Source organism: Carcharhinus amblyrhynchos, chromosome 25 (genome assembly GCF_965287045.1).
Source record: "Carcharhinus amblyrhynchos chromosome 25, sCarAmb.v2.hapA, whole genome shotgun sequence".
Classification (NCBI taxonomy): domain Eukaryota; kingdom Metazoa; phylum Chordata; class Chondrichthyes; order Carcharhiniformes; family Carcharhinidae; genus Carcharhinus; species Carcharhinus amblyrhynchos.
The window spans coordinates 15,873,040-15,895,729 of record NC_137348.1 but is presented as its reverse complement, the minus strand read 5'-3'; the positions used below and the strand labels follow the sequence as shown (position 1 = coordinate 15,895,729).

General features: G+C 43.1%; 1 protein-coding gene across 1 annotated transcript in view; it reads right to left on the bottom strand.

The window, feature by feature from the left end:
• LOC145358353 (carboxyl-terminal PDZ ligand of neuronal nitric oxide synthase protein) overlaps positions 1 to 22,690 on the bottom strand; it is a 116,546-nt gene that overhangs the window by 21,345 nt on the left and 72,511 nt on the right. Inside the window, exons 3-6 of the mRNA XM_080212310.1 lie at positions 8,206 to 8,298; positions 5,572 to 5,630; positions 3,274 to 3,382; positions 1,744 to 1,885 (exon numbers count right to left, since the gene is read on the bottom strand). Of these exons, the coding sequence (XP_080068436.1) occupies positions 1,744 to 1,885; positions 3,274 to 3,382; positions 5,572 to 5,630; positions 8,206 to 8,298 (403 nt within the window). The remainder of the gene's footprint in view (positions 1 to 1,743; positions 1,886 to 3,273; positions 3,383 to 5,571; positions 5,631 to 8,205; positions 8,299 to 22,690) is intronic.

Below are 22,690 nucleotides of genomic sequence, written 5' to 3'. Positions count from 1 at the left end.
ATTAGAATGCTGAGCCAATAATGAGCACCGGATACACTTCTCACAACAACTATTGGTGTTGAATATATACAAAGATACATGGAGTCTAATGCATAGAAGACCCAGTGGTCCATGCTGGTATCTTTGCTCCAGATCAGCCTCCTCTCATTCTTCTTAACCTAACCTCATAAACATATCCTCCTATCAGTTTCTGCTTTATGTGATTATTTAACTTCCCCTTGAACTGAAGCACTTCATGTCCAAATGCAGCAAGATATGGACAATATACAGGCTTGGACTGACAGTGGCAAGTAACATTCATGCAACACCGGCACCAGGCAATGACCATCTCTGACAAGAGAGGATCTGACCATCACCCTTTGACATTACCATGGCATTACCATCGCTGAATCCCATATTATCAATCTGGGGGTTACCCCTAACCAGAAACTGAACTGGACCAGCCATATAAATACTGTGGCTATCAAAGCAGGTCAAAGTCTCAGAATCCTGCGGTGAGTAGCTCACTTCCTGATTCCCCCAAAGCCTCTCCACCATCTACAAGGCACAAGTCAAGAGCGTAATGGAATATTCTCCACTTGCCTGGTTGAGTGCAGTTCCAACAACACTCAAGAAGCTCAACATCAGGCAAGACAAAAAAGCACGCTTGATTGCTAACCCTTTCACAAACATTCATTCCCTCTACTGCCAATGAACAGTGGCAGCAGCGTGTACAAGATACACTGTTGGAACTCACCAAGGCTTCTTTGGCAGCATCTTCCACAACCACTACCATCTAGGTCAAGGGCATCAGATATCTGGGAACATCGCTATCCTAACTTGGAAATATATCGTCGTTCCTCTTCCTTCAGTAGGTCAAAATCCTGGAACTCTGTCCCTCACAGCACTGTGGGTGTACCGACATCTCAGGGACTGCAGCGGTTTAAGAAGACAGCTCACCACCACCTCCTGAAGGGCAACTAGGGATGAGCAGTAAATGCTGACCTATCCAGCGATACCCACATCCCATAAATGAATTTTTCAAAAATATGTTCATAGTATTCACCTCAATTACTTCTCGAGACAGCAAGCTCCACATTCTAACCATTCACTGGGTAAAGAAATTCCTCCCAAACTCCTTACTGAGTTGAACATTGACAATCTTATACCGATTGCCTTTAGTTTTGGGTTACACCACAAGTGGAAACATCTTCTCTATGCCTACCCTATAAAACCTTTTTGTTATCTTAAAGGGCTCCAACAAGTTACCCCTCAGTTTCTCCTTTTTGTAGATTAAAAAAACCTCCAGTATGTTCAGTCTTTCCTGATAGTTTTAACATCTCAGTTACAGGATCATCCTTGCAAATCATTTTTTTTTTAGCTTCTCGAATGCCACTATATTCTTTTTACAATATGGAGACCAGAACAGTGCACAATATTGTCCCAAGTGAGTTTATTCTATATTTTATCAACAACTGTCAGTTCTATTTTTACAGTAATGTTGAGTTCACCATCTGGAAATTACTGCTGCCAATTTTCAGGAGCGTATTTTCTTTCTGCTTCGCTCAGAACATTGAGCTACACTTCATTTCCAAAGTACAGATGCTGAACAGCAGCTCCACACAGCTGAAATCAAACACTGAAATAAGGAGCATTAGTTCCACCACATTAAGTGAACCTAACACCACTGGGCAGCTACACCTGCCAGGTGGACCTCACGGTATCTCCCAGAGGGGAGGATTACGTTGGAAAGGCTGACTTTACCTCCAGTGAACAGCACTTCTGTTGCCTTGTCGCTTGCACCATCCGCCTGCCCATCAGCATTCTGTTCAGCGTGTTGTAAACTCAACTTATGACAGACCTCAAAGGCCTGTCCCACTGTACGGACAATTCGCATTGCTTGGCTCTGAGGCAGAAAGATTGGTGAATTGTAGATACACTTGCAGATCATCCAAACAGAACAGCATTTTACCACTTTGCTCGAATCCCATCATTTTAGAAACTACAGGATCCGAGCAGCACATTACATTGGGACATTGACAAGTATTATATGATCCAAATAGTAACATGGCAAATATATTTGATTCCACTTTTTATGTTAATTATGAAATGCATTTTATTGTAACAGAGCAGGGTGCAGTGGTACCCAGCTTCAAAGCTAGTCTAATTAATGAAGTGAGTCTCATTTGCTTGCTGCAAAGTTCCTGGATGAGAGGAGTCTCAGCCTAGCAAAGGAAGGGGCTGAGGTACACTGTTGTGTAAGAACAGATGGACTTGTTTAGTCAACTCTTAAAAAAAAGCAGCAATGTGGGAAACACAACTGCTGCAATTCAGAATTTCCTGCAGTTCGACAGCCTGACACTCCCTGCTGGAGTCTACACATTAAGAAAGGCAAACCAGGATGAATACTGAGGAATGCATATCCAATTTACAGAATATAAATAGGTTGCTTGGCCCAACAGGGCTACCCTAACATTTAATTATTTAATGAACTTGCTGCTAGCATGGCTCAAACCTGCACGGGGAAATGCCATTGGATTTCAAGTCCAATGCCTTAACCGCTCAGCCATTGAGGCTGGACCCTTACCCTGGTATTTATTCTCCAGAGTCTCCCCTCGCCTTGTTTTGTCTCACCCTATCAGCAAACCCTTCTATTCCTTTCTCAATCACTGCAATTATGAGATTAATTAGATTGTATTTTGGGACTGTAGCTTTAAATTTAGGGTAAATTACACAATGCGATTGCAAGTTCCACATTTTAACCACTCTCTCAGTAAAATAAATTTCTCCTGAATTCCATATTGGATTTATTAGTAACCATCTTATATCTATGCCACGAATTTCCAAAGTGGCAACACCTTCTCCACATCTACCCTAGCTTATGCTTTTGTAATTATAAAGACCTCTATCAGGTTCCCTCACCCCCTCTTCTGTCCAAAGATGTGCAGGTTAGGTGGATTGGCCATGCTAAATTGCCCCTTAGTGTTAGGGGGACTAGCTAGGATGAATGCATGGGGTTGTGGGGATGGGGCCTGGGTGGGATTGTAGTCAGCTTGATGGGCCGAGTGGCCTCCTTCTGCACTGTGGGAGTCTATGATTCTCTTTCCTAGAGAAAAGAGCCCCAGCCATTTTAGCCTTTACCAGCCTTCAATATTGGAATGTTACTTCAGCAACAGGTTTGTGTTTTTGGAGAAAGGTTTTTTGCTTCTGACAACTTCTGTTCATGAAAACGGAGCCGTGTTCTACACTGAATAAAAAACACATGCACACCAAATATAAGAAAAGGGTTCAAACCTTTTTTTTGGATTTAAACACATTGCATCGGAAGGTATTACTGATGCCATCTCTGGCAATATAGCTGAATATCTTTAAATCCTGGGAATCATGGGATACATAGAATATTCTAGAAACCAAGTAAGAAAAAGAAAGTTGCTGGTAAATAGTAACAACAGCACATCAGATTGATGCCAAGTAACAGTGCAACGCATTACTGGAAAGGACAATTAATTTTACTTGTTTCTTAACACCAGTGCAATGTAACCTGGCTCCCCTCTGCAATCACTGCATTGGTCTTTCAGCAGTTTAAAATTCAAAAACACCGTACGTGCCAACTTTAGAGTTCAAGAAAGGTCCAGGACATCTGCCTTCTACAGGTTTTATTTATCCCCCACCCCCACACACATTAAAAAAAAACACTTGCAGGCCTGGTGTTCTGAGGCAACTTTGATAATATTCACACTTTGAGAAGTGTGGGCGGCACACTGGCACAGTGGTTAGCACTGCCACATCACAGCACCAGGGATGGATCTGGGTTAAATTCCCAGCTTGGCTCACTGTCTGTGTGGAGTTTGCACATTTACCCCGTGTCTGCATGGGTTTCCTCCGGATATTCCGGTTTCCTCCCATAGTCCGAAAGATGTGTTGGTTAGGTGCATTGTCCATGCTAAATTCTCCCTCAGTGTACTCGAACAGGCGCCGGAGTGTGGCGACTAGGGGATTTTCATAGTAACTTAATTGCAATGTTAATGTAAGCCTACTTGTGACAATAACAAATAAACTAAACTAGTGTATCACCCCAGAGAGTAGTGAATCCATGGAACTTTGCCGCAGAAGGCTGTGGAGGCCAGATCATTGAGTATCTTTAAGGCATAGATAGGTTCTTGATTAATAAAGGTATCAGGGGTTATGGGGAAAAGGCAGGAGAATGGGGATGAGAAAAATATCAGGTATGATTGAATGGTGGAGCAGACTCTACAGGCCAAGTGGCCTTGTTCTGTTTCTATGTCTTATGGTCTTATTCCTCACCCATAGGCTCTGAAGATTAACCTACATTGGTTCCATTCCTACATCCTGACCACATTGTCCCAACTTGTCGACTTGCAAGTTGCATAAACACCTCCATTTCTTTAAGCTATGTTTAGTGAGAACATGGTTTTGTTTTATAACCCCAAGGAGGAAGTATAAAGAAAAACAAAATACCAAATAACTTAATTAAAACAAGTAAGGGATTGCTTGAAGGCAAACTCTGAAGGCTTTAAAAACTTTAATGTGTAATGTGTTCACAGTAATTGTGATCCAGTGCAATGTAATGTGTTCACAGTGACTGGGGTCCAGTGCAGTGTAATGTGTCCACAGTAATTGTAATCCAGTGCAGTGTAACGTGCTCACAGTGACTGTGATCCAGTGCAATGAAATGTGTTCACAGTGACTGGGGTCCAGTGCAATGAAATGTGCTCACAGTGACTGGGGTCCAGTGCAGTGCAATGTGCTCACAGTGACTGTGATCCAGTGCAGTGCAATGTGCTCACAGTGACTGGGGTCCAGTGCAATGAAATGTGCTCACAGTGACTGGGGTCCAGTGCAGTGCAATGTGCTCACAGTGACTGGGGTCCAGTGCAATGAAATGTGCTCACAGTGACTGGGGTCCAGTGCAATGAAATGTGCTCACAGTGACTGGGGTCCAGTGCAGTGCAATGTGCTCACAGTGACTGGGGTCCAGTGCAGTGCAATGTGCTCACAGTGACTGGGGTCCAGTGCAGTGCAATGTGCTCACAGTGACTGGGGTCCAGTGCAGTGCAATGTGCTCACAGTGACTGGGGTCCAGTGCAGTGCAATGTGCTCACAGTGACTGGGGTCCAGTGCAGTGCAATGTGCTCACAGTGACTCTCAATTTCTATTCTCTATAAAGTTTAAAGTGCTGTAAATTACAGTTGGTCTCTGGCACCTCAATAACTTGACTTATCATTTTACCAACAAAGATCTATATTAATTCACCTTCAATGTACTATCCCAAGGCATTTCATTGGAGCATTATTAGAATAGATAGATGACCACCTCATAACTTAAAATCAGCATTGTAGCCATTTTCTCTAAGATGTGCCCTACCTAAAGGAAACAGGCTTGTAAAAGAGATGTTATGAAGGGAAGATTTCAAGGAAAAAGAGGAAGAAAAGCAACAGAATGTCAATGCTGGAAAGCTTGAAAATTGAAGTTATTGGAAAATGAGAAGACTGGCACAAGATTGAGAGAGATATAGAAAGACTACTCTGAGCCAGGACCTGGCTTTGGGCAGAACACACACAATGACCGTACCTGTAAATTGGGTCATGCATCACCAGCATCTTATTCGCATCCCATGTCCATTCCTTTCTCTAGAAAAAGATAACATCTCTTGATCAGAAGAAGACTTTTATTCCGTACACAAAGCACAATCCTTTATGGGGTGAAGAAACTCTCACCTGACTCACTGGCTCAAGACACCTGACCCCACAATGTACCTTTTTAGATCAGGACCGTACATTTAAACAGTAAGTCCTTGCATTGTTGCTGCTCCTTTGAGTGGGAGATTTTTAAATGAATGTAGTGTGGCTTCCTGGGTAAAGCATGAATGATTCGGGATGGGCAATAAATGCTGGCCTTGCCAGCGACACCCCAATTGCATGTACAAATAACAAAATACACTTCACAACAAGCTGCGATTTCCAATGTTCGTGTTGAGATCTCTAACCATGAAAAGGATTTTGGATGAATTTATACAGATTAAACTGAGCTTTCATGGATAATGTACAACTTCTGTGAATGTAGGTCCACTTTAAAGGAAACCTCTATCCTGCATACCACATCAGTTTATCAAGTAAGAGTCCACACCAGTGTTAGAACAGCTTCATTCACATGAGCTGAACACAGTTTAACTACCGGGATCCTACAACCAAAAAGGTTCGATTTTTAACCTCAGAGGTCTCTGAAGGGAGATCAGAGGTCAAGTCTTTTGCTTCCTGTCCAGCTGGGACAAGCACGTACAGTCTGTGGAAATCAAGGGTGAAAGACAGACATGGCAGGAAAGACTTTTCTCATTGCTTAACAGAAAATTTGGCAAATTAGCTTCATTGTGATAGCACTGTTTGTTTGGAATATTTTGATAAGCATTATAGAATAGATGGTATCTCATACAATCTCTACAGTTCAGAAGAGGCCATTTGGCCCATTGAGTCTGCACCAACTCTGACAGAAGATCTTACCCAGGCCCTCTCCTCTGCCCTATCCCTGTAACCCCAAACATTTACCATTCATCTAACCTACACATCTTGGGACACCAAGGGACAATTGAGTGTGGCCAACCCACCTAACTTGCACATCTTGTGATTCATTATGCATATATTACACTTCTGCAAATCTTATGTTTGAAAAACATTTGTTCTTTTACAATTAGCCTTGGCACACTGCAATACTGATCAGTCTGACTACTAAGCGGGAGCATGAGTCAGGTTGCAGTGCTCTACTCGCATAGCAAGAAGCTTCACCATAACAACCACAGTTCATGCTATCACATTATCTAATGGTAATGCAAAACTCCTGACCTTGGGTACAATGGTGCCCATTTACAGGAGACACCTGTGATTGCGAACTGAGGGAGTGTAATACTGACCCAAAGTTTGTAACTCAAGGATTTCTTGTCTGCATGAACCTTTTTTATCTGCTAACTTATCCTTGCAATAATGGGATTACAGGAAATGTCCATCCAAACACATTTGGGAGTGAATGGTTTTGTGGTTTAACACTGGAACAAGTACTGCTGCTGATTGGATTCCTACTTCAATAGGAGCCCTCTGAGTTGTAACTCAAGAATCATATTAGCACAAAAAAGGAAGTGTTTTGGCTTAGGTCCAATTTCCCCAAAAGTGCAAAGTGCATCGATTCCTCCAAGTTGTATTGAACAACTGGAAGACAGAGGCAGGTGTCTCAGGTATGATATTGATATTGGTTTTTTGTGGTGATGTTCTGATGCTATCATTAAAACAACTGATACTGATGGCATGCATTTCCCATTTTCGGGACGTGGGCATTGCTGGCAAGGCTGATTTCTATTGCCCGTATTCGACTGCTCTTCAAGAGGTGATTATGGGTCAGCTTCTTGGACCGCAACAGTAGTGATGTGAAGGTACTGCATCAATATTATCATGTGTGGTATTTCTGGATTTAGAGTAATGACGAAGGAACGATTAAATAAGTCAGGCCAGGATGGTGTATTCAACTTCCCAAACAAATGTGATGGGAAAGTGTCTAAGGATAGAGAAAGTTCCCTGAAAATGTTATTCCCAGGTATCAGGACAGAGGACAGCAATAGATGGAACAACAAACCTGTCAGATTTATTGCTGACTGACCTACATCGCCTTTTCCCTCAGGCTTTTATTACATAGTCACAGCTGGATGGACCTGATGGGTTTATACTGGTGATACTGGATGGCACAGTGGTTAGCACTGCTGCCTCACACTTCCAGGGACCTGGGTTCAATTCCGGCCTTGGGTCACTGTCTGTGTGGAGTTTGCACATTCTCCCCGTGTCTGCATAGGTTCCCTCTGGGTGCTCCAGTTTTCTCCCACAGTCCAAAGATGTGCAGGTTAGGTTCATTGGCCATGCTAAATTGCCCCTTAGTGTACCAGTATGTGTATGTTAGAGGGATTAGCAGGGTAAATATGTGGGGTTTTGGGAATAGGGCAGGATTGTTGCCGATCCAGACCTGATGGGCTGGATGGCCTCCTTCTGCACTGTGGGGTTTCTATGATTTTATAGAGAGTCACAAGATTGAACCCGGACCCAGAGCTGACAGCCCTGAGAATAACACATTGGGATGAAGTCAAAAACCCCAACTCAAAGAAACAGATCAAGGTTATCAACGGTAATTAACAGTGAAATCTCTCAGGAGAACACAAAGTGATGAACTTGCCTTTTGCTTTTTCCTCAGAACAACCTTCACTCCATCCACAGACACCACGATGCTCACCTTTTTCTTCTTAATATTCTTGGCTTTGAACTCGTACTGGGAAGAAAAGAGAATCAATTGTACGTCACACCGAACTGAAGATTACAGCAGCAGATAAGGATGAGAGCAGCAACAATAGTTCCAGCAGTGGCCGTGGGAACCTGCTCCAGAGGATCACCATTGAAGAGCAAGATTTGCAAAGGTCCCATTCAGCTTGCAATAAGGGCGGCCGTCACCGGGGAAATTATTTTGTGCAGGCAGCATATCGATAATGCAGTATTTGCTAAGAGCTGTGAATTGGTAACAGAAAACCTTGCCCACAGGAGGTTTACCTTTGACCCAGATGGATCCAGAGGAATGAGCACTATTATTGAATACACACACTTACTGATCGATCGAATGTTCCTGCAAGAAGCTCAGGAAGTAGGTGTTACTTCAGCCTGGTGGACACTTGGGATTAATCTGCTCACAAAAGTATTTAGATTCCGCTAAAATAGATTGTGTGGCATTGCTTCCCATAATGTCACCAGGTCTATGTGCTGTGGATACAGTACACAACAAAGAATAAAGAAAATTACAGCACAGGTACAGGCCCTTCGGCCCTCCAAACCTGCTGCCCTGACTGAACTAAACTCCCTTACCCTTCCACGGACCAAATCCCTCTATTCTCATCCCATTCATGTATTTGTCCAGATGCCCCTTAAAAGTCACTACTGTATCTGCTACCCCGCACCCCCCCCCCCCCCCCCCCCCCCGGCAACGACTTCCAGGCACCCACCACCCTCTGTGTAAAAAACCTGCAGCCTGTACAGCCGGGAGAATTTCCTATTTTATACCTGTATCATCATTATTTCTGTACATTAATGAATACTTTCTTAAACAATCTTAATTTCCGCTCTGTAATTAAAGCTGCCTTTCAGTAGCTTAATCCCTGGCAGTATGTTGGCATTTGCGGAATGTCCCAGGGAGTTCCAGTAATTTAAAGGGGTTTCCATGGGAATGTCACTACTTCCAAGGGATTCCGTTTGGAGGGAGTGGGAGTCAATGTTTGCAATGGGGTCCCCAGGGGTGTCAGCATGTGCCCCAAGTTCCTGCATGCCGGCATTTGACAGGGGGTTCCCCAAGGTCTGTCAGTATTTATAGAGAACTCCCAGTGTATGACGGTATTTATAGGAGATTCCCCAGCATGTATCCGTATTTACAGTGGGCTGTCAGGGTGTGTCAGTATTTACAGGGAGCTCTCAGGGTGTGTCAGTATTTACAGGGAGCTCTCAGGGTGTGACAGTATTTACAATGGGTTCTCAGGGTGTGACAGTATTTACAATGGGCTCTCAGGGTGTGACAGTATTTACAGGGAGCTCTCAGGGTGTGACAGTATTTACAAGGAGCTCACAGGGTGTGACAGTATTTACAGGGAGCTCTCAGGGTGTGTCAGTATTTACAGGGAGCTCTCAGGGTGTGACAGTATTTACAATGGGTTCTCAGGGTGTGACAGTATTTACAATGGGCTCTCAGGGTGTGACAGTATTTACAGGGAGCTCTCAGGGTGTGACAGTATTTACAAGGAGCTCACAGGGTGTGACAGTATTTACAGGGAGCTCTCAGGGTGTGACAGTATTTACAAGGAGCTCACAGGGTGTGACAGTATTTGCAGGGAGGTCTCAGGGTGTGGCAGTATTTACAATGGGCTCAGAGTGTGACAGTATTTACAGTGGGCTCCCAGGGTGTGACAATATTTACAGGGAGCTCTCAGGGTGTGTCAGTATTTACAGGGAGGTCTCAGGGTGTGACAGTATTTACAGTGGGCTCTCAGGGTGTGACAGTGTTTACAATGGGATCTCAGGATGTGACAGTATTTACAGGGAGCTCTCAGGGTGTGACAGTATTTACAGTGGGCTCTTGGGGTGTGACAGTATTTAAAACGGGCTCTCAGAGTGTGACTGTATTTACAGTGGGCTCTCGGGGTGTGACAGTATTTAAAATGGGCTCTCAGAGTGTGACTGTATTTACAATGGGCTCTCAGGGTGTGACAGTATTTACAGGGAGCTCTCAGAGTGTGACTGTATTTACAGTAGGTTCTCAGGGTGTGACTGTATTTACAGTAGGTTCTCAAGGTGTGACTGTATTTACAGGAGGTTCTCAAGGTGTCAGTATTTACAGGGAGCTCTCAGGGTGTGACTGTATTTACAGTAGGTTCTCAAGTTGTCAGTATTTACAGGGAGCTCTCAGGGTGTGACAGTATTTACAGGGAGCTCTCAGAGTGTGACTGTATTTACAGTAGGTTCTCAGGGTGTGACTGTATTTACAGTGGGTTCTCAAGGTGTCAGTATTTACAGGGAGCTCTCAGGGTGTGACTGTATTTACAGTAGGTTCTCAAGTTGTCAGTATTTACAGGGAGCTCTCAGGGTGTGACAGTATTTACAGGGAGCTCTCAGGGTGTGACTGTATTTACAGTGGGCTCCCTCAAGCAAGTGGTCTTCACACAGTTAGAATCATAGAATCCCTACAGTGCAGAAGGCGGCCATTTGGCCCAACATGCCTGCACCAACTCTCCGATAGAGCATCTTACCGAGCCCCACTCCTTGCCCTATCCCGGTAATCATACGAATTTACCCCACTAACGCCTGTAACCTACACATCTTGGCACACTCAGGGGCAATTTTGCATGGCCAATCCACCTAACCCGCACATCTTTGGGCTGTGGGAGAAACCAGAGGACCTCAAGGAAACCCATGCAGACACGGGGAGAATGTGCAAACTCCACACAGGCACCCAAAGCTGGAGTCAAACCTGGGTCCCCAGCACTGTTCGGTAGCAGTGCTAACCACTGTGCCATTGCACCACCCTTTATGTTGGAAATAATCGATATATTTCAGATCTTCGCTCCATTTGTAAGTTACGAATGAACTGCTCTGGTGGCAATGGTCAGCTCTACTAATAATGCTTTTTTCACTTAACCCAGTCTAGTGGCTCTCTGCTGAACATTGCAATATTACAGTACTGCATTTCCACCACTGGAGGCCCTCTATGATCTATGCAAAGACTCAGCTGCTTCTATCTGAATGACACTGCTGCACTCTACTTATTATCCAACAACGTCCTGGCTCACTTCCACCTGAGAACAGGCAGCGGGATGGTTGGTTATGAAAAGTTCACTCTGGCGCTGTGGGGCCACAGATACAAGATTACATGCAAGCGATTTAGACCAAAGGGCAGCAGAAACCTTTCTGTAACATTTTGGGATTCACTTCCAGGGTTAATGGCTGAGTTGGGAACAGTGGCATAGTGGTTATGTTACTGCATTAGGAATCTAGCCATCTGCATTAATAATCTGAAAATACAAGATCAGAACCCAACAGGGCAGAGGGAATTTAAATGTTGTTTATTCAATAAATCTGGAATAAAAAGTCAACAATATTAATTCATAGAATCATAGAGTCTCTACAGTGCAGAAGGGGGCAATGCGACCCATCGACTCTGCACCGAACACAATCCCACCAAGGCTCTATCCCCATCACTCTACGTATTTACCCTAGCTAATTCCCCTGACACTAAGGGGCAATTTAGCATGGCCAATCCACCTAACCTGCACATCTTTGAACTGTGGGAGGAAACTGGAGCACCCAGAGGAAACCCACGCAGACATGGGGAGAACGTGCAAACTCCACACCGACAGTCACCCAAGGTCGGAATTGAACCCGGGTCCCTGGCATTGTGAGGTAGCAGTGCTAACCACTGTGTTACTGTGCCATCTTCAAACTATTGATCCCATCTAGTTCACTTTGAGCGAAAGAAGTCTGCTTTCCACATTCCTTTTGGCCTTCTTGTGACTCTGCCCCACAGTAGTGTGGTTGAATCTTAACTGCCACTCAGTTATCAAGAATGCAGCTCCCCTTCAATTTCGAGTTCAATAAAGGACGCAATAATTGCTGGCTTTGTCAGTGAACATTTGCAAAGTCAAAATCTGTGTCAACACCCAACATTAGATTGGATGGTGATGGATGAAAAGGGATTTGATGAATAAGGTGGCAGGGGAAGTTATTTGATGTATTTGCTCATGTGAAGGGCAATGGCTAGCACTGACTAATTGGGCTGAATGACCTGTTTCTGTGTCATAACTTATTTGCATTTCTATAGTTGCAGGGAAATTCCCTTAAAAACTTGTTGCCAACAGTGATGTTGCTAAGCCCTCCATAATAACCTGTCTTGAGAAGCATTTCTGTCTAATTGCAATCACAGTCACCAAAGTAGTTATTTAAAATGTGTTCCCAGGAATAAATTCATTTGTTCAAAGCAATACAATGTGCCATTAGAAGCACTACATTGGCAGGTATACTGAAGGTACGCTCCAGCTAGGGTGCACAATCATTCTTCATTGTGGAGCTTTAATCCACAACCTGAAAAGGGAACTTTGGAACATATTATATGTGAAGGATACAACTTTAATTCTGTTTAGCAGCAGCAGGCTCAGTGATTCAGCTTCTTACACATCTTTCCTATCTCATCTGAATCATCTCCAGCATGTCATCAGGGCATGCAAGTACAACGCTCCCAAAGTCTGAATCATTAGTTTGTGAATACTAGAATCACAGAATCCCCACAGTGCAGAAGGAGGCTATTCGACCCTTGGAGCCTACAACAATCCCCATAACCCTACAGGTATATACCCTGCTAATTCCCCTGACACGAGAGGGCAATTTAGTATGATTATCAACCTAACCCGCACACCTCTGGAGTGTGGGAGGAAATCGCAGCACCCGGAGGAAACCCACGCTGACACGGGGAGAATGTGCAAACTCCACACAGACAGTGACCCGATGCCGGAATTGAACCCAGTTTCTTAAATCAGAAAAAGAACAGAAAATGCTGATGATACACAGATCAGGCATCTTGTACTTCCAGAGAAAGAGTTCATGGGTGGTATTGTGGCGCTGTAAGACAGCAGTGCTAAGCAGTATGCCACCAATAAAACCAAACATTTCACACAGCCAAGATTAATTTAGATTCTGCACCTGGCAAATTCTCAATGGGAGCTAATAGAACAGCCGTATTTTTCCTGGCATGACATTCTTCATAGGAGTTTGAAATTTATTTGACAAGGAATAATGGAGTCCAGTATATAGATAACAGATACAACTTATATTATTACATGAAGGAGATTTAAGATTAAACGTAGAAGACTTGGAACAGAGGGCAGGAAAAGCATAGTGCAAGCCCAGCATGTACACACCTCAGCCTATTGAGGTGCTCTATCTAATGACCAAGCTTCACTGGATTAAAAAGGACACATCCTTGATTTAAAAGGTCACATCCTTGTCCTTGATCAATGCAAGAAAGATTATAAGGAAATTAAATCAGAGCATTGAATATTAATGTACTTTTTGGATTGGGGGTCGATATCAAGGAAAATGAAGGCTCATGTTAAAAAGGATGGACTTTATTCAGAAAGTTATAATCCTCAATGAAGCAATGTGTTATCTGGTTGTGAAGTAACAATGAGCCCAGAGCAGGAGATCTGAGGAACAGTCGACTGGTGGAGAGAAAAAAGCTTGAATGAAAATTAAAAGGAATAGTTATTCCTTCAGAGGGAAAATTTTGGAACTCCTGCTTCAGAAGGTGGTGGAGGTGAAGTCACTGAATATTTTTAAAGTAGTGGTAGATAGATTTTTGTTCGGCAAAGGAATCAGAGGTTATTGGGAGAAGATGGCAATGTGGAACTTGAAGTACAAACAGGTCAGCCACAATCTTATTGAATGGTGGAGCAGCCTTGAGGGGCCGAATGGCCTACTTCTGCTCCTATTTCATATTTCTGCTCCATATGCAATATTCTTATCGAACAAAATCTCATATTGAAAGGTGGGGCAGGTTTCCATAAAGAACCAGAAAATTCATCCATGAAAAGATCGCAGGAACAAAGGCATCAAATGTGAAAGGATTACAAATTGAACAGAAATGAAATAACTTTAGGGGTGATAGAATGTATTAATTAATCTATTCTCAATGCAGGAATTCACACAGTCTGAAGAGTTGGTTGCCCAGTACAAATGAACTGAATACGGATCACTGTTTTGGTACCAAGTGTCACTGTGGTACAACAGAAAACCAAAAACCACAGCCTCATGATTGTGGAAACTGAGACTGGATCATTAAAGAGTCAGTCTGAACTAAGAAACAGCTACCTCAACCTTACTGTGCCAACAGACATGGAGAAAAAGAAAAAGTGGAGAGAAGCAAAGAAAATAAATGAAAATGAAGAGTCACCAAGGGTTATTTTTTGTGCAACCCTTAAGTAGCTGGAGACCACAGACATACTGAAGGAGGCCTGGTAGTAGATAGCAGGAATGGTTCATAATGGAAATCTCAAGAAAGGAATAAAATTACTTCCAAAAGATAAGGGTCCACATTCTCAAATATGTTCACATATCCATAAGGGATTTTTCAGCTGTTTCAGTATGGGTTTTAGACATTCTGAATTTGATTTCGTTCTGATAGATATTTGTCAGTCTGCTTTTTATACCTCTATCTTCCCAAGGAGCTGTTTCCTCAACACCCTCCACCTCAATCTGCCTCATCTTGGAGGGTTGGAACACTATCACCATGTTTATCCAAGTAAGGCATAGAAGTATTTACAGCAAAATGATGGGCAATTAGGTCAGTTTTACCTCAAGAGGTGTATCCAATTCTGAAGAGAATAAGACCTCCCATTGTATATTTTAGTGAAATAAATAAATATCCTCATGGCTGTTTGGAGAAAGTTAAAAAACTGGATAAAGACCTTTCAAAATAGCTGAATCTATATCTGTTTGTGATCTTCGAACAAAAGAAGCTACCATAGCAGTATTGGAGAAACTTGCACCTTGTTATCTCTGAAGATACATTAACAGCCTCCCCCATTCCCCCCTCCGTGGGCTGCAGAGACCAAATTCAAAAGAATTATACAAAGGTCATCTGCATTTCATAACGCAGGTTGGTCAAAAGGAATCTACTCACCTTCTAGGACAAAGGGCTCCACAACCTTCAATTCTTAATGGTTGGGACACTTAACCACTTTGAGAATGCAAATAAAGAATACACCTCCCTTGTCAAAGAGAATGTGGAGAGGTGGGAGTCATGTGACATGGGCTTCTTGTCCGCGTTGTTAGGAATGGGTTAACAGACCTTCCAGCCTTCCAGTGTGGAGTCTGCACATTCTCCTCATGTCTGCATGGGTTTCCTCAGGGTGCTCCGGTTTCCTCCCAGTCTGAAAGACGTGTTGGTTAGGTGCATTGACCCAAACAGGTGCCGGAATGTGGTGACTAGGGGAATTTCACAGTAACTTCATTGCAATGTAAGCCTTACTTGTGACAAATAAATAAACTTTACTTTTACTTTAATTAAGTGCTAATTTGATGTCAATGATTCAATAGAAGTCACTGATATATAAAGGGGCTCCAGATAGCTCTGGGTGTTGAAGGAGAATTGTATGTGGAGTTGGATCAAAGAAATAAAGGTAGTTTAAGAAGGAGTTGAACTTTACTGAACCATAACCGAGAGGCTCAAACATGCATAACCAGTAATATTGTCTTGCTGGAATGTAAAATCTCTGCCTGCCATTTTACCATTTAATGAGCAGCATACAGAAAAAGGGATTTGTCCAGAATAAATACCTGGCCCATCTACACTATCTACTGCAACCTCTGTACATTGTCTACAAAACCTCTGGATTTGTGTGAAGGTAACTTTGCTGGAAAAGTGAATTATACAGCATCAGTTTTCAACCTGCCAACCTCTGTGAAGGAATAACTCACTGGACTTTGATTCTTGATGCTGGAACCACGTCAAACAATATTTATTTTCTCCCTGGTTTCTGCAATTATTTTTTTCTCTATCTTTCTTTTACTGTATGAATGTAAAGGGAAATGATGCAACTCCCCTCCCCATGTGTATATGTGTGTAAATAATCTAATCCTTTGGGTTCATCCCATCTCGGATTAGCTGTGGTGTTATTAATAGAAACAGAATTACACCAAAATCAGGGAGTTGGGAAATATGCCTCCGCTTATAAGGGGAGGAAATCAAAAACGCCTTCCAGCTTACAGTTAAAATTAACCCCTGTCCCTAACTCTATAGAGTAGTCCAGTGTACACATACCAAGTCCATCCCCTACAGGAACAAGCAGGATCATGTGATGAGGAAAATTGGCTCCTGCACCATGTTCCCTCTGTTGAGAAGGTCAATGGCCTGATGAAGGTGCTGCACAAGTTGATGATCTGATGTTCATTTCAAGTCAATTTGAACATCAAACCTTTTCACAAGCACACCACATTCATTCAGCTGAGTCCAGGTTACTGAGAGCAACAAATTTAGACGACAGGCAGCAACGCCACTCCTTTAGTGTTGGACACTTATATATTTAAATGGTTGCAGATTGCTTTAAGAGCTGATCACATGATTTGATGTTGATGTCGTTCAGGTGATGTAGAAGCTGCTGCTTTACTTTTCAGTTTGTACTCTGCACAAGTCAGAGCTCTTAAATTCAATGTGTGCAAACCATGGGGCGATTTTCCAGCATCACCATGGGGTGATTTTCCAGCCTCGTTGCACCTGGCAGAGATAACATCGATCCTGGAAAATTGTGTGTGGGAATAAAAACTGGTTTTGTGCCTGGTGCCAAACAGTTTGCAAATGTCCCTGTCCCTTTCTACTGGCACGAACTGGATGATGCCCAGAAAGGGCACAAGGCTGATTAGTATATGCAAAGTAGTATTTAAATATGCTTAGCCCATCCAACGTCAGATTCTCCCAGCTCCCGGGATTTTCTGACCCTCATGTATGCGGCACGACTGGCTAGAATTACTACTGATCTCCACTAGCAGAGATCAGATGTGATGGCAATGCCAGGGGGTTGGAGGCCATTGAAACCCCTGGGTAGTCAGGGTCCCGGCTGGGCAGTGCCCAACCTGCCACCATGGCAGTGTCAATTGAGCACAGCCAGTGTGTCTGGCCAGTGCTAAGGGGGTGAAGCCTGAGTGGAGGTGGGGCTGGAGTGGGAGCTATGACAGGGAGACTGTGATGGGAAGGGTATACTGAAGGGTCTGTGATGGGGACACATTAGAGGCCATAAATAGGGGACATGTCAAAGGGGGACCTATTGGGAGGGCCTAAATGCCTGATGCCAATGTGTCAGGGAGGGGGGGTGGGGTAACATGCCGCTGCTGATGTGGAGGGTGGGGGAAGGGAGTCTCACTATGAGATTGGGACACTCTCCCAATATGACACCCAATTGCTTTGCAGCCGGACTCACCACTATGTTTTGGCCTTGCCGCTTCCGGAACCAACTCCCAACTCACCACTCTCCCAAAAGGTGGGACGATTGCGGTGCGGTCCCCGGTTTTTCTTGCCGTAATGACATTCAATTTTTGGGGAAATCACAGCCCGTGTTTTTTCCCGTTTGTGTAAAACACACAAGCCCTAATATAGTGAGGACGTTACAGACCCCTGTAGCACAGGTACCTTAATTTTCAATAATAATAGGAAACACCTGAAATTGCCCATGAAATCTGAATGCAGATCAGTGAAAATACCTCACAGTCCAAACTCAGCTCTGAAATCAGGCTCTACCCAGTCCTCACTTCCAGTTACAGGAAGAAAACAAACAAGGACTGGGAGCCTTACCCACCATCAACGTTTAAAATGAAAGAAACACTGAGGGCTGTGGAAACTACCTGGCTTCTATAGCCTGCATAATATGCACCAATAGCATATGGGAAACGTGTTCTGTAACTGCAAATATCATGGTTACTGATATTACATTTCACACTGGTTAGCTCACATTCCCGGGTGGCACGTTTGCACTGCCACTTCATCTTCCTCCCTTATTAACCCACAGTTTTATTCAAGTTGCTGCTCATAGGAAGGTCAAACACAAGATAAGGGTACAGGGCACCCAGCTACTCGAGGCAGCTAGAAACCATTGCCTTCTCTATTTAAACACCATCACTTTCCCCTCCACAGCAAGATCAGCCCTGCGAGAGAAGCAATGATTTTGCCAGCAGCTGATAACGTGCCCAGGCTTTTTTTGGGGGGGGGGTGTTAACTGTTCACAGTTTTTAATTTCTAACAGCTCAGGCAAGTTCATTCTTGTGTTTTCAGAAGCACTGTACAGAGCTCTGTCAAGGCAACTCACTGAAAGTCAACAAATTAGAATTAATAAGCTTGGGAAAAACTTGCAATTGTATGCTTTTTTTTTAAACACTCTCACAGGCTTCACGGCTATGGACTGTTTTTGAGGTGGCAGTCTCTCTTGTCATGCGAGCAGCCAGCATTGCACACTATCAGGTGCTGCATTGAGCTACCTGACTGGTTACCTTACGGTTGTGAAGGTTTTTCAGGGATAGATTTTGACCAGGTTAGCTGCCAACACTGCTCCTTGAGAATTGATGGAATTGTGTCTGATGAAATAGAACTGATTAACTCCACCCTGGGCGGCACGGTGGCACAATGGTTAGCACTGCTGCCTCACAGCACCAGAGACCTGGGTTTGATTCCCAGCTTGAGTCACTGTCTGTATGGAGTCTGCACAGTCTGAAAGGTGTGCTGTGAGATGTACTGGCCATGTTAAATTCTTCCTCAGTGTACCTGAACAGGTGCCAGAGTGTGGCAACTAGGGGATTTTCACAGTAACTTCATTGCAAGTGTTAATGTAAAGCCTATTTATGGCACTAATAAATAAACTTTAAAATTTTTGATTAATGCCTGTGGAACATTATCCAGAAGTCACAGCTCAAAAACCTAGCTGCCTGGACTTGTGTCAAACCATCTTAGCTTCACGCTTTTTCCTGAACTTTTGGACAAGCTTTCAAAGCATTATGAAAAAAAAATGCAAATAATGCTAACCTGCCTTCAACTTCAGACAATCAGAAGTTGCATTTGATTACACAGATTATTTTCTGTTTCTTTTGAAGCACATTCCTGTTGTAATTTGGCTAATCACAAACTAACACTGGATCGGGTCAGCTCTGCCCTACCAGCTGAGGAAGGACCTCCAGCAGCAGTGACTCACTGTTAGCAGAGGGTTAAGATGCACTGGACCATTCAGGACTTCAGTCTTCTGATTCTTTTTTTAAAAAAGAGAAACACCAAAAGCAGTGTCTGTGTGGAACCTCCCTGGGAGAGCTCAGCATGAACTAACTTGCCTAATTCAGATAACTTAATGCACAACTTGGCAACTTCCTCTAGGGATTGCTTTCTATACCTGAAAATATGTTGACTGTGGATTGGTGCTGTCATTAAACGTTAAAAGAAGCACTTCAAAGGGACTGTATTTGTTCCTTCATGTTCTATTAATAAGTCGTCAGAATCTCGCCCTGTGTGGGATCTCACAATGTAACCCTTACATTGACAGCACACTTATGATAAGCCGCTAACAGAGAAGTACAAGACTCCTACATCATTGCAGATCAATGGAGTGTACTCCATTGGAATCAAATCACTTCCCCTGACTACCTTAAGCAACTTAACCCACAGACAGCACTAGGCCATCTCTGCTTACATACATCCAATTGGGATGTTGATACCTTCTCAGGGGACTGTCCTGAAGAATTACACGTTATAGCTGAGCATTTAGATGACTCCACTAGTTAACACAATGAGTAGCTGAGCCATAAAGGCCATGAATATTCAAGGTTTGATCATTGATGAATATTCAAGATTTGATCATTGCTGCGTTCTGAGCTGGCTGCACTTTAGGAACAAGTACCCTTATCTCAACAAGGAATTAGTGTCTTCAGAAAGCAAGGGTAGAAAATTGAACAAAGGTCACAAGGCTCCAGACACGGATGACTGGACCATGTGCACTCCTAAATAGTCATGATACCAATGAATTTGGTGTCAGGAGCCAGAAGGCAGCAAATTCCACCACGAGTGGACATGTAGAAGGGGCTCAGGAGGATATATGGTACTTGAATGAACATAGGAATACTGCTTCAAACAGATAGAACATAAGAACATAAGAACATACATAAGAACATAGCTACTAAACAAAGTAATATTTTCAATATATCAATTTAATAGCTGCATTATCAGCAGGGCACTCAATATGATTTATGCAACAATAAGTAATCAAGGGATCAGTACCAACATACCCAAAGAGTGGTGAGCCTGCGGAATTCATTACCACAGGAAGTAGTTGATGCCAAAACATTGAACGTATTCAAGAGGCAGCTGCATATAGCACTTGGGGCGAATGGGATCAAAGGTTACGGGGAAAAAGCAGGATTAGGCTATTGAGTTGGACGATCAGCCATGATCATAATGAATGGCAGAGCAGGCTCGGAGGGCCAAATGGCCTCCTCCTGCTCCTATCTTCTATGTTTCTATACATTTCTCAAGTAGCGCAGATTTGGTTTGTCTTGCTAAATCCAAATGTTTTTGTTTCTGAATTTCACGTGTCACAAATAACCAAGTTACACAGCAGTTTGCACCGGATAATGCAAGTACATTTTCATGTAAATGGGACCCAAAAACATTTCCATTATTAACAATGTGTTAATTAAACATTTAACAGAAGCAAGTGTTTTGTCTCTGTAGGGTTAGCAAGCCATTTTATCAGACTTCTAGATTTAAATAAACACAAGGGCATTCTATTGTAAATTGAGGTACCAAGGTGAAGGGTCATAGCTCATAGTACAAAGGCAGAGAGATGGCAAGATAGATCAGTATTTAGGTAGCATCAGTGTGGGTTCTAAACATGATGATTGCAATCAGACTGAGGGAGGCCAAGAGCTCCACAGTTTTAAGATTCAGTTTACAACTGGAGACTGGGATGAATATCAAATAAGGGAGTCAAAAGTACAGGGCAAGCAGATCAACACATCTGAGGAGCAAGAATGGGAAAAAAAGGATATTGTACTTTTAAAGCTGCTTGCATGACTTGCAACTTTCTTTTTAAATTCATTCGTGGGATGTGAGCATTGCTGGCAAGGTCAGCATTTGTTACCCATTCCTAACAGCCCTTGAGAAAGTGGGGATGAGTTACTCTCTTGAACTGCAATGCTGTTTAATGTTTAATTTAATGTTCCTGAACTTGATACTGTGATAGTGAAGGAATGGCAATATCCCTTCCTCAAAGTCAGGATGAAGAATGGTTTGCAGGGGAACTTGTAGTTGGTGGTGTTCCCATGCATTTGCTGCCCTTATCTTTCCAGGTGGTAGAGGTCACCAGTTTAGTAGGTGCTGTCAATGCAACCATGGCAAGTCACTATAGTGTATCTTGAAGATGGAACCCACTGCTACTGTACTGCTGATGACACATGCAGGGGGCTTTGTCCTGGATGGTTTTGAGTTTGTTGAGTGTTGTTGGAACTGCATTTATCCAGGCAAGTGGAGAATACTCCACCACAATCCTGACTTGTGCCTTGTAGAAGGTGGATGTCACAGCCAATTAAATATTTTTGAAGGGCGTTCGTTCTTAAAATGTCAGCAAATACTGCATCCAAAATGGGCACAGCGATGTCCCACATATGGTGATGAGATAAAAGACCAGTTAATTGATTTTTGGTGGTGCTGCTTAAGGGTTGAATATTGTCCGGAAACTGGGGAGAACCTCCTGCTCTCCTTTCAAATAATGTCACAGGACATTTACATCCATGTTCCAACCTGTGTTTAGTGGTACCTCTGAAAAACCAGTATTCCCTGAGCACTGCACTGAACTGTCAGCCTAGATGCTCAGGCCTTGAGTGAAATTTGAACCCACAACCTGCCTACATGAGTTAAGTTCAAGGGAGCACTAGCTTCAGTAGTAATATTAACAAAATAGAAAAAGGTTGCAACAGAAAAGGACTGTACATAAGAGCACCCTGTTTATCAGGTATCAGGCTTTGACACAGATCCTGTCTGCAAGGTGCTGAAAGACACCCACAATCTCCCAAAAATATGGGAGCAACATTAAGCTCCTGAACAGGCTCAGATGGAAGAAAAATACTGCACATGTTGGAAATCTGAAATGAAAATAGAAAATGCTGGATAAACTCAGCAGATGCAGAAAGAAACACAGTTAACAGACGGTAATTTGGACTTGAAACGTTAACTGTGTTTCTTTCTCCAAAGATACTGCCAGACCTACTGGATAAATTCCGCGTGTTTTTATTTTAGGCTTTACAGATGTTCAACCACTGAGGGAAAGAGATCATTTAAAGGAGAAAACAAGCTTCTTGGAAGTGGTGGAGAAGAAGTGAAAGTTCAATTTAAAAGGAAATGGTAAAGACAGGAATGTCACTGCAGGGAGAATGATGGAGCCACCACTTAGAATCAAAAGAGAGCGGCCAGAAGCTTCAGAAGAATTCAAAGATACAAAATATTCAGCTCCCCAAATGGAAGTCACGCAAATGTGGTGATTCAGTCGTGTGCTGAACATATGGGATTTTGTCAGCACTGAAGGCATGCAATCTGAAGAAATTTGATGAATATAAAG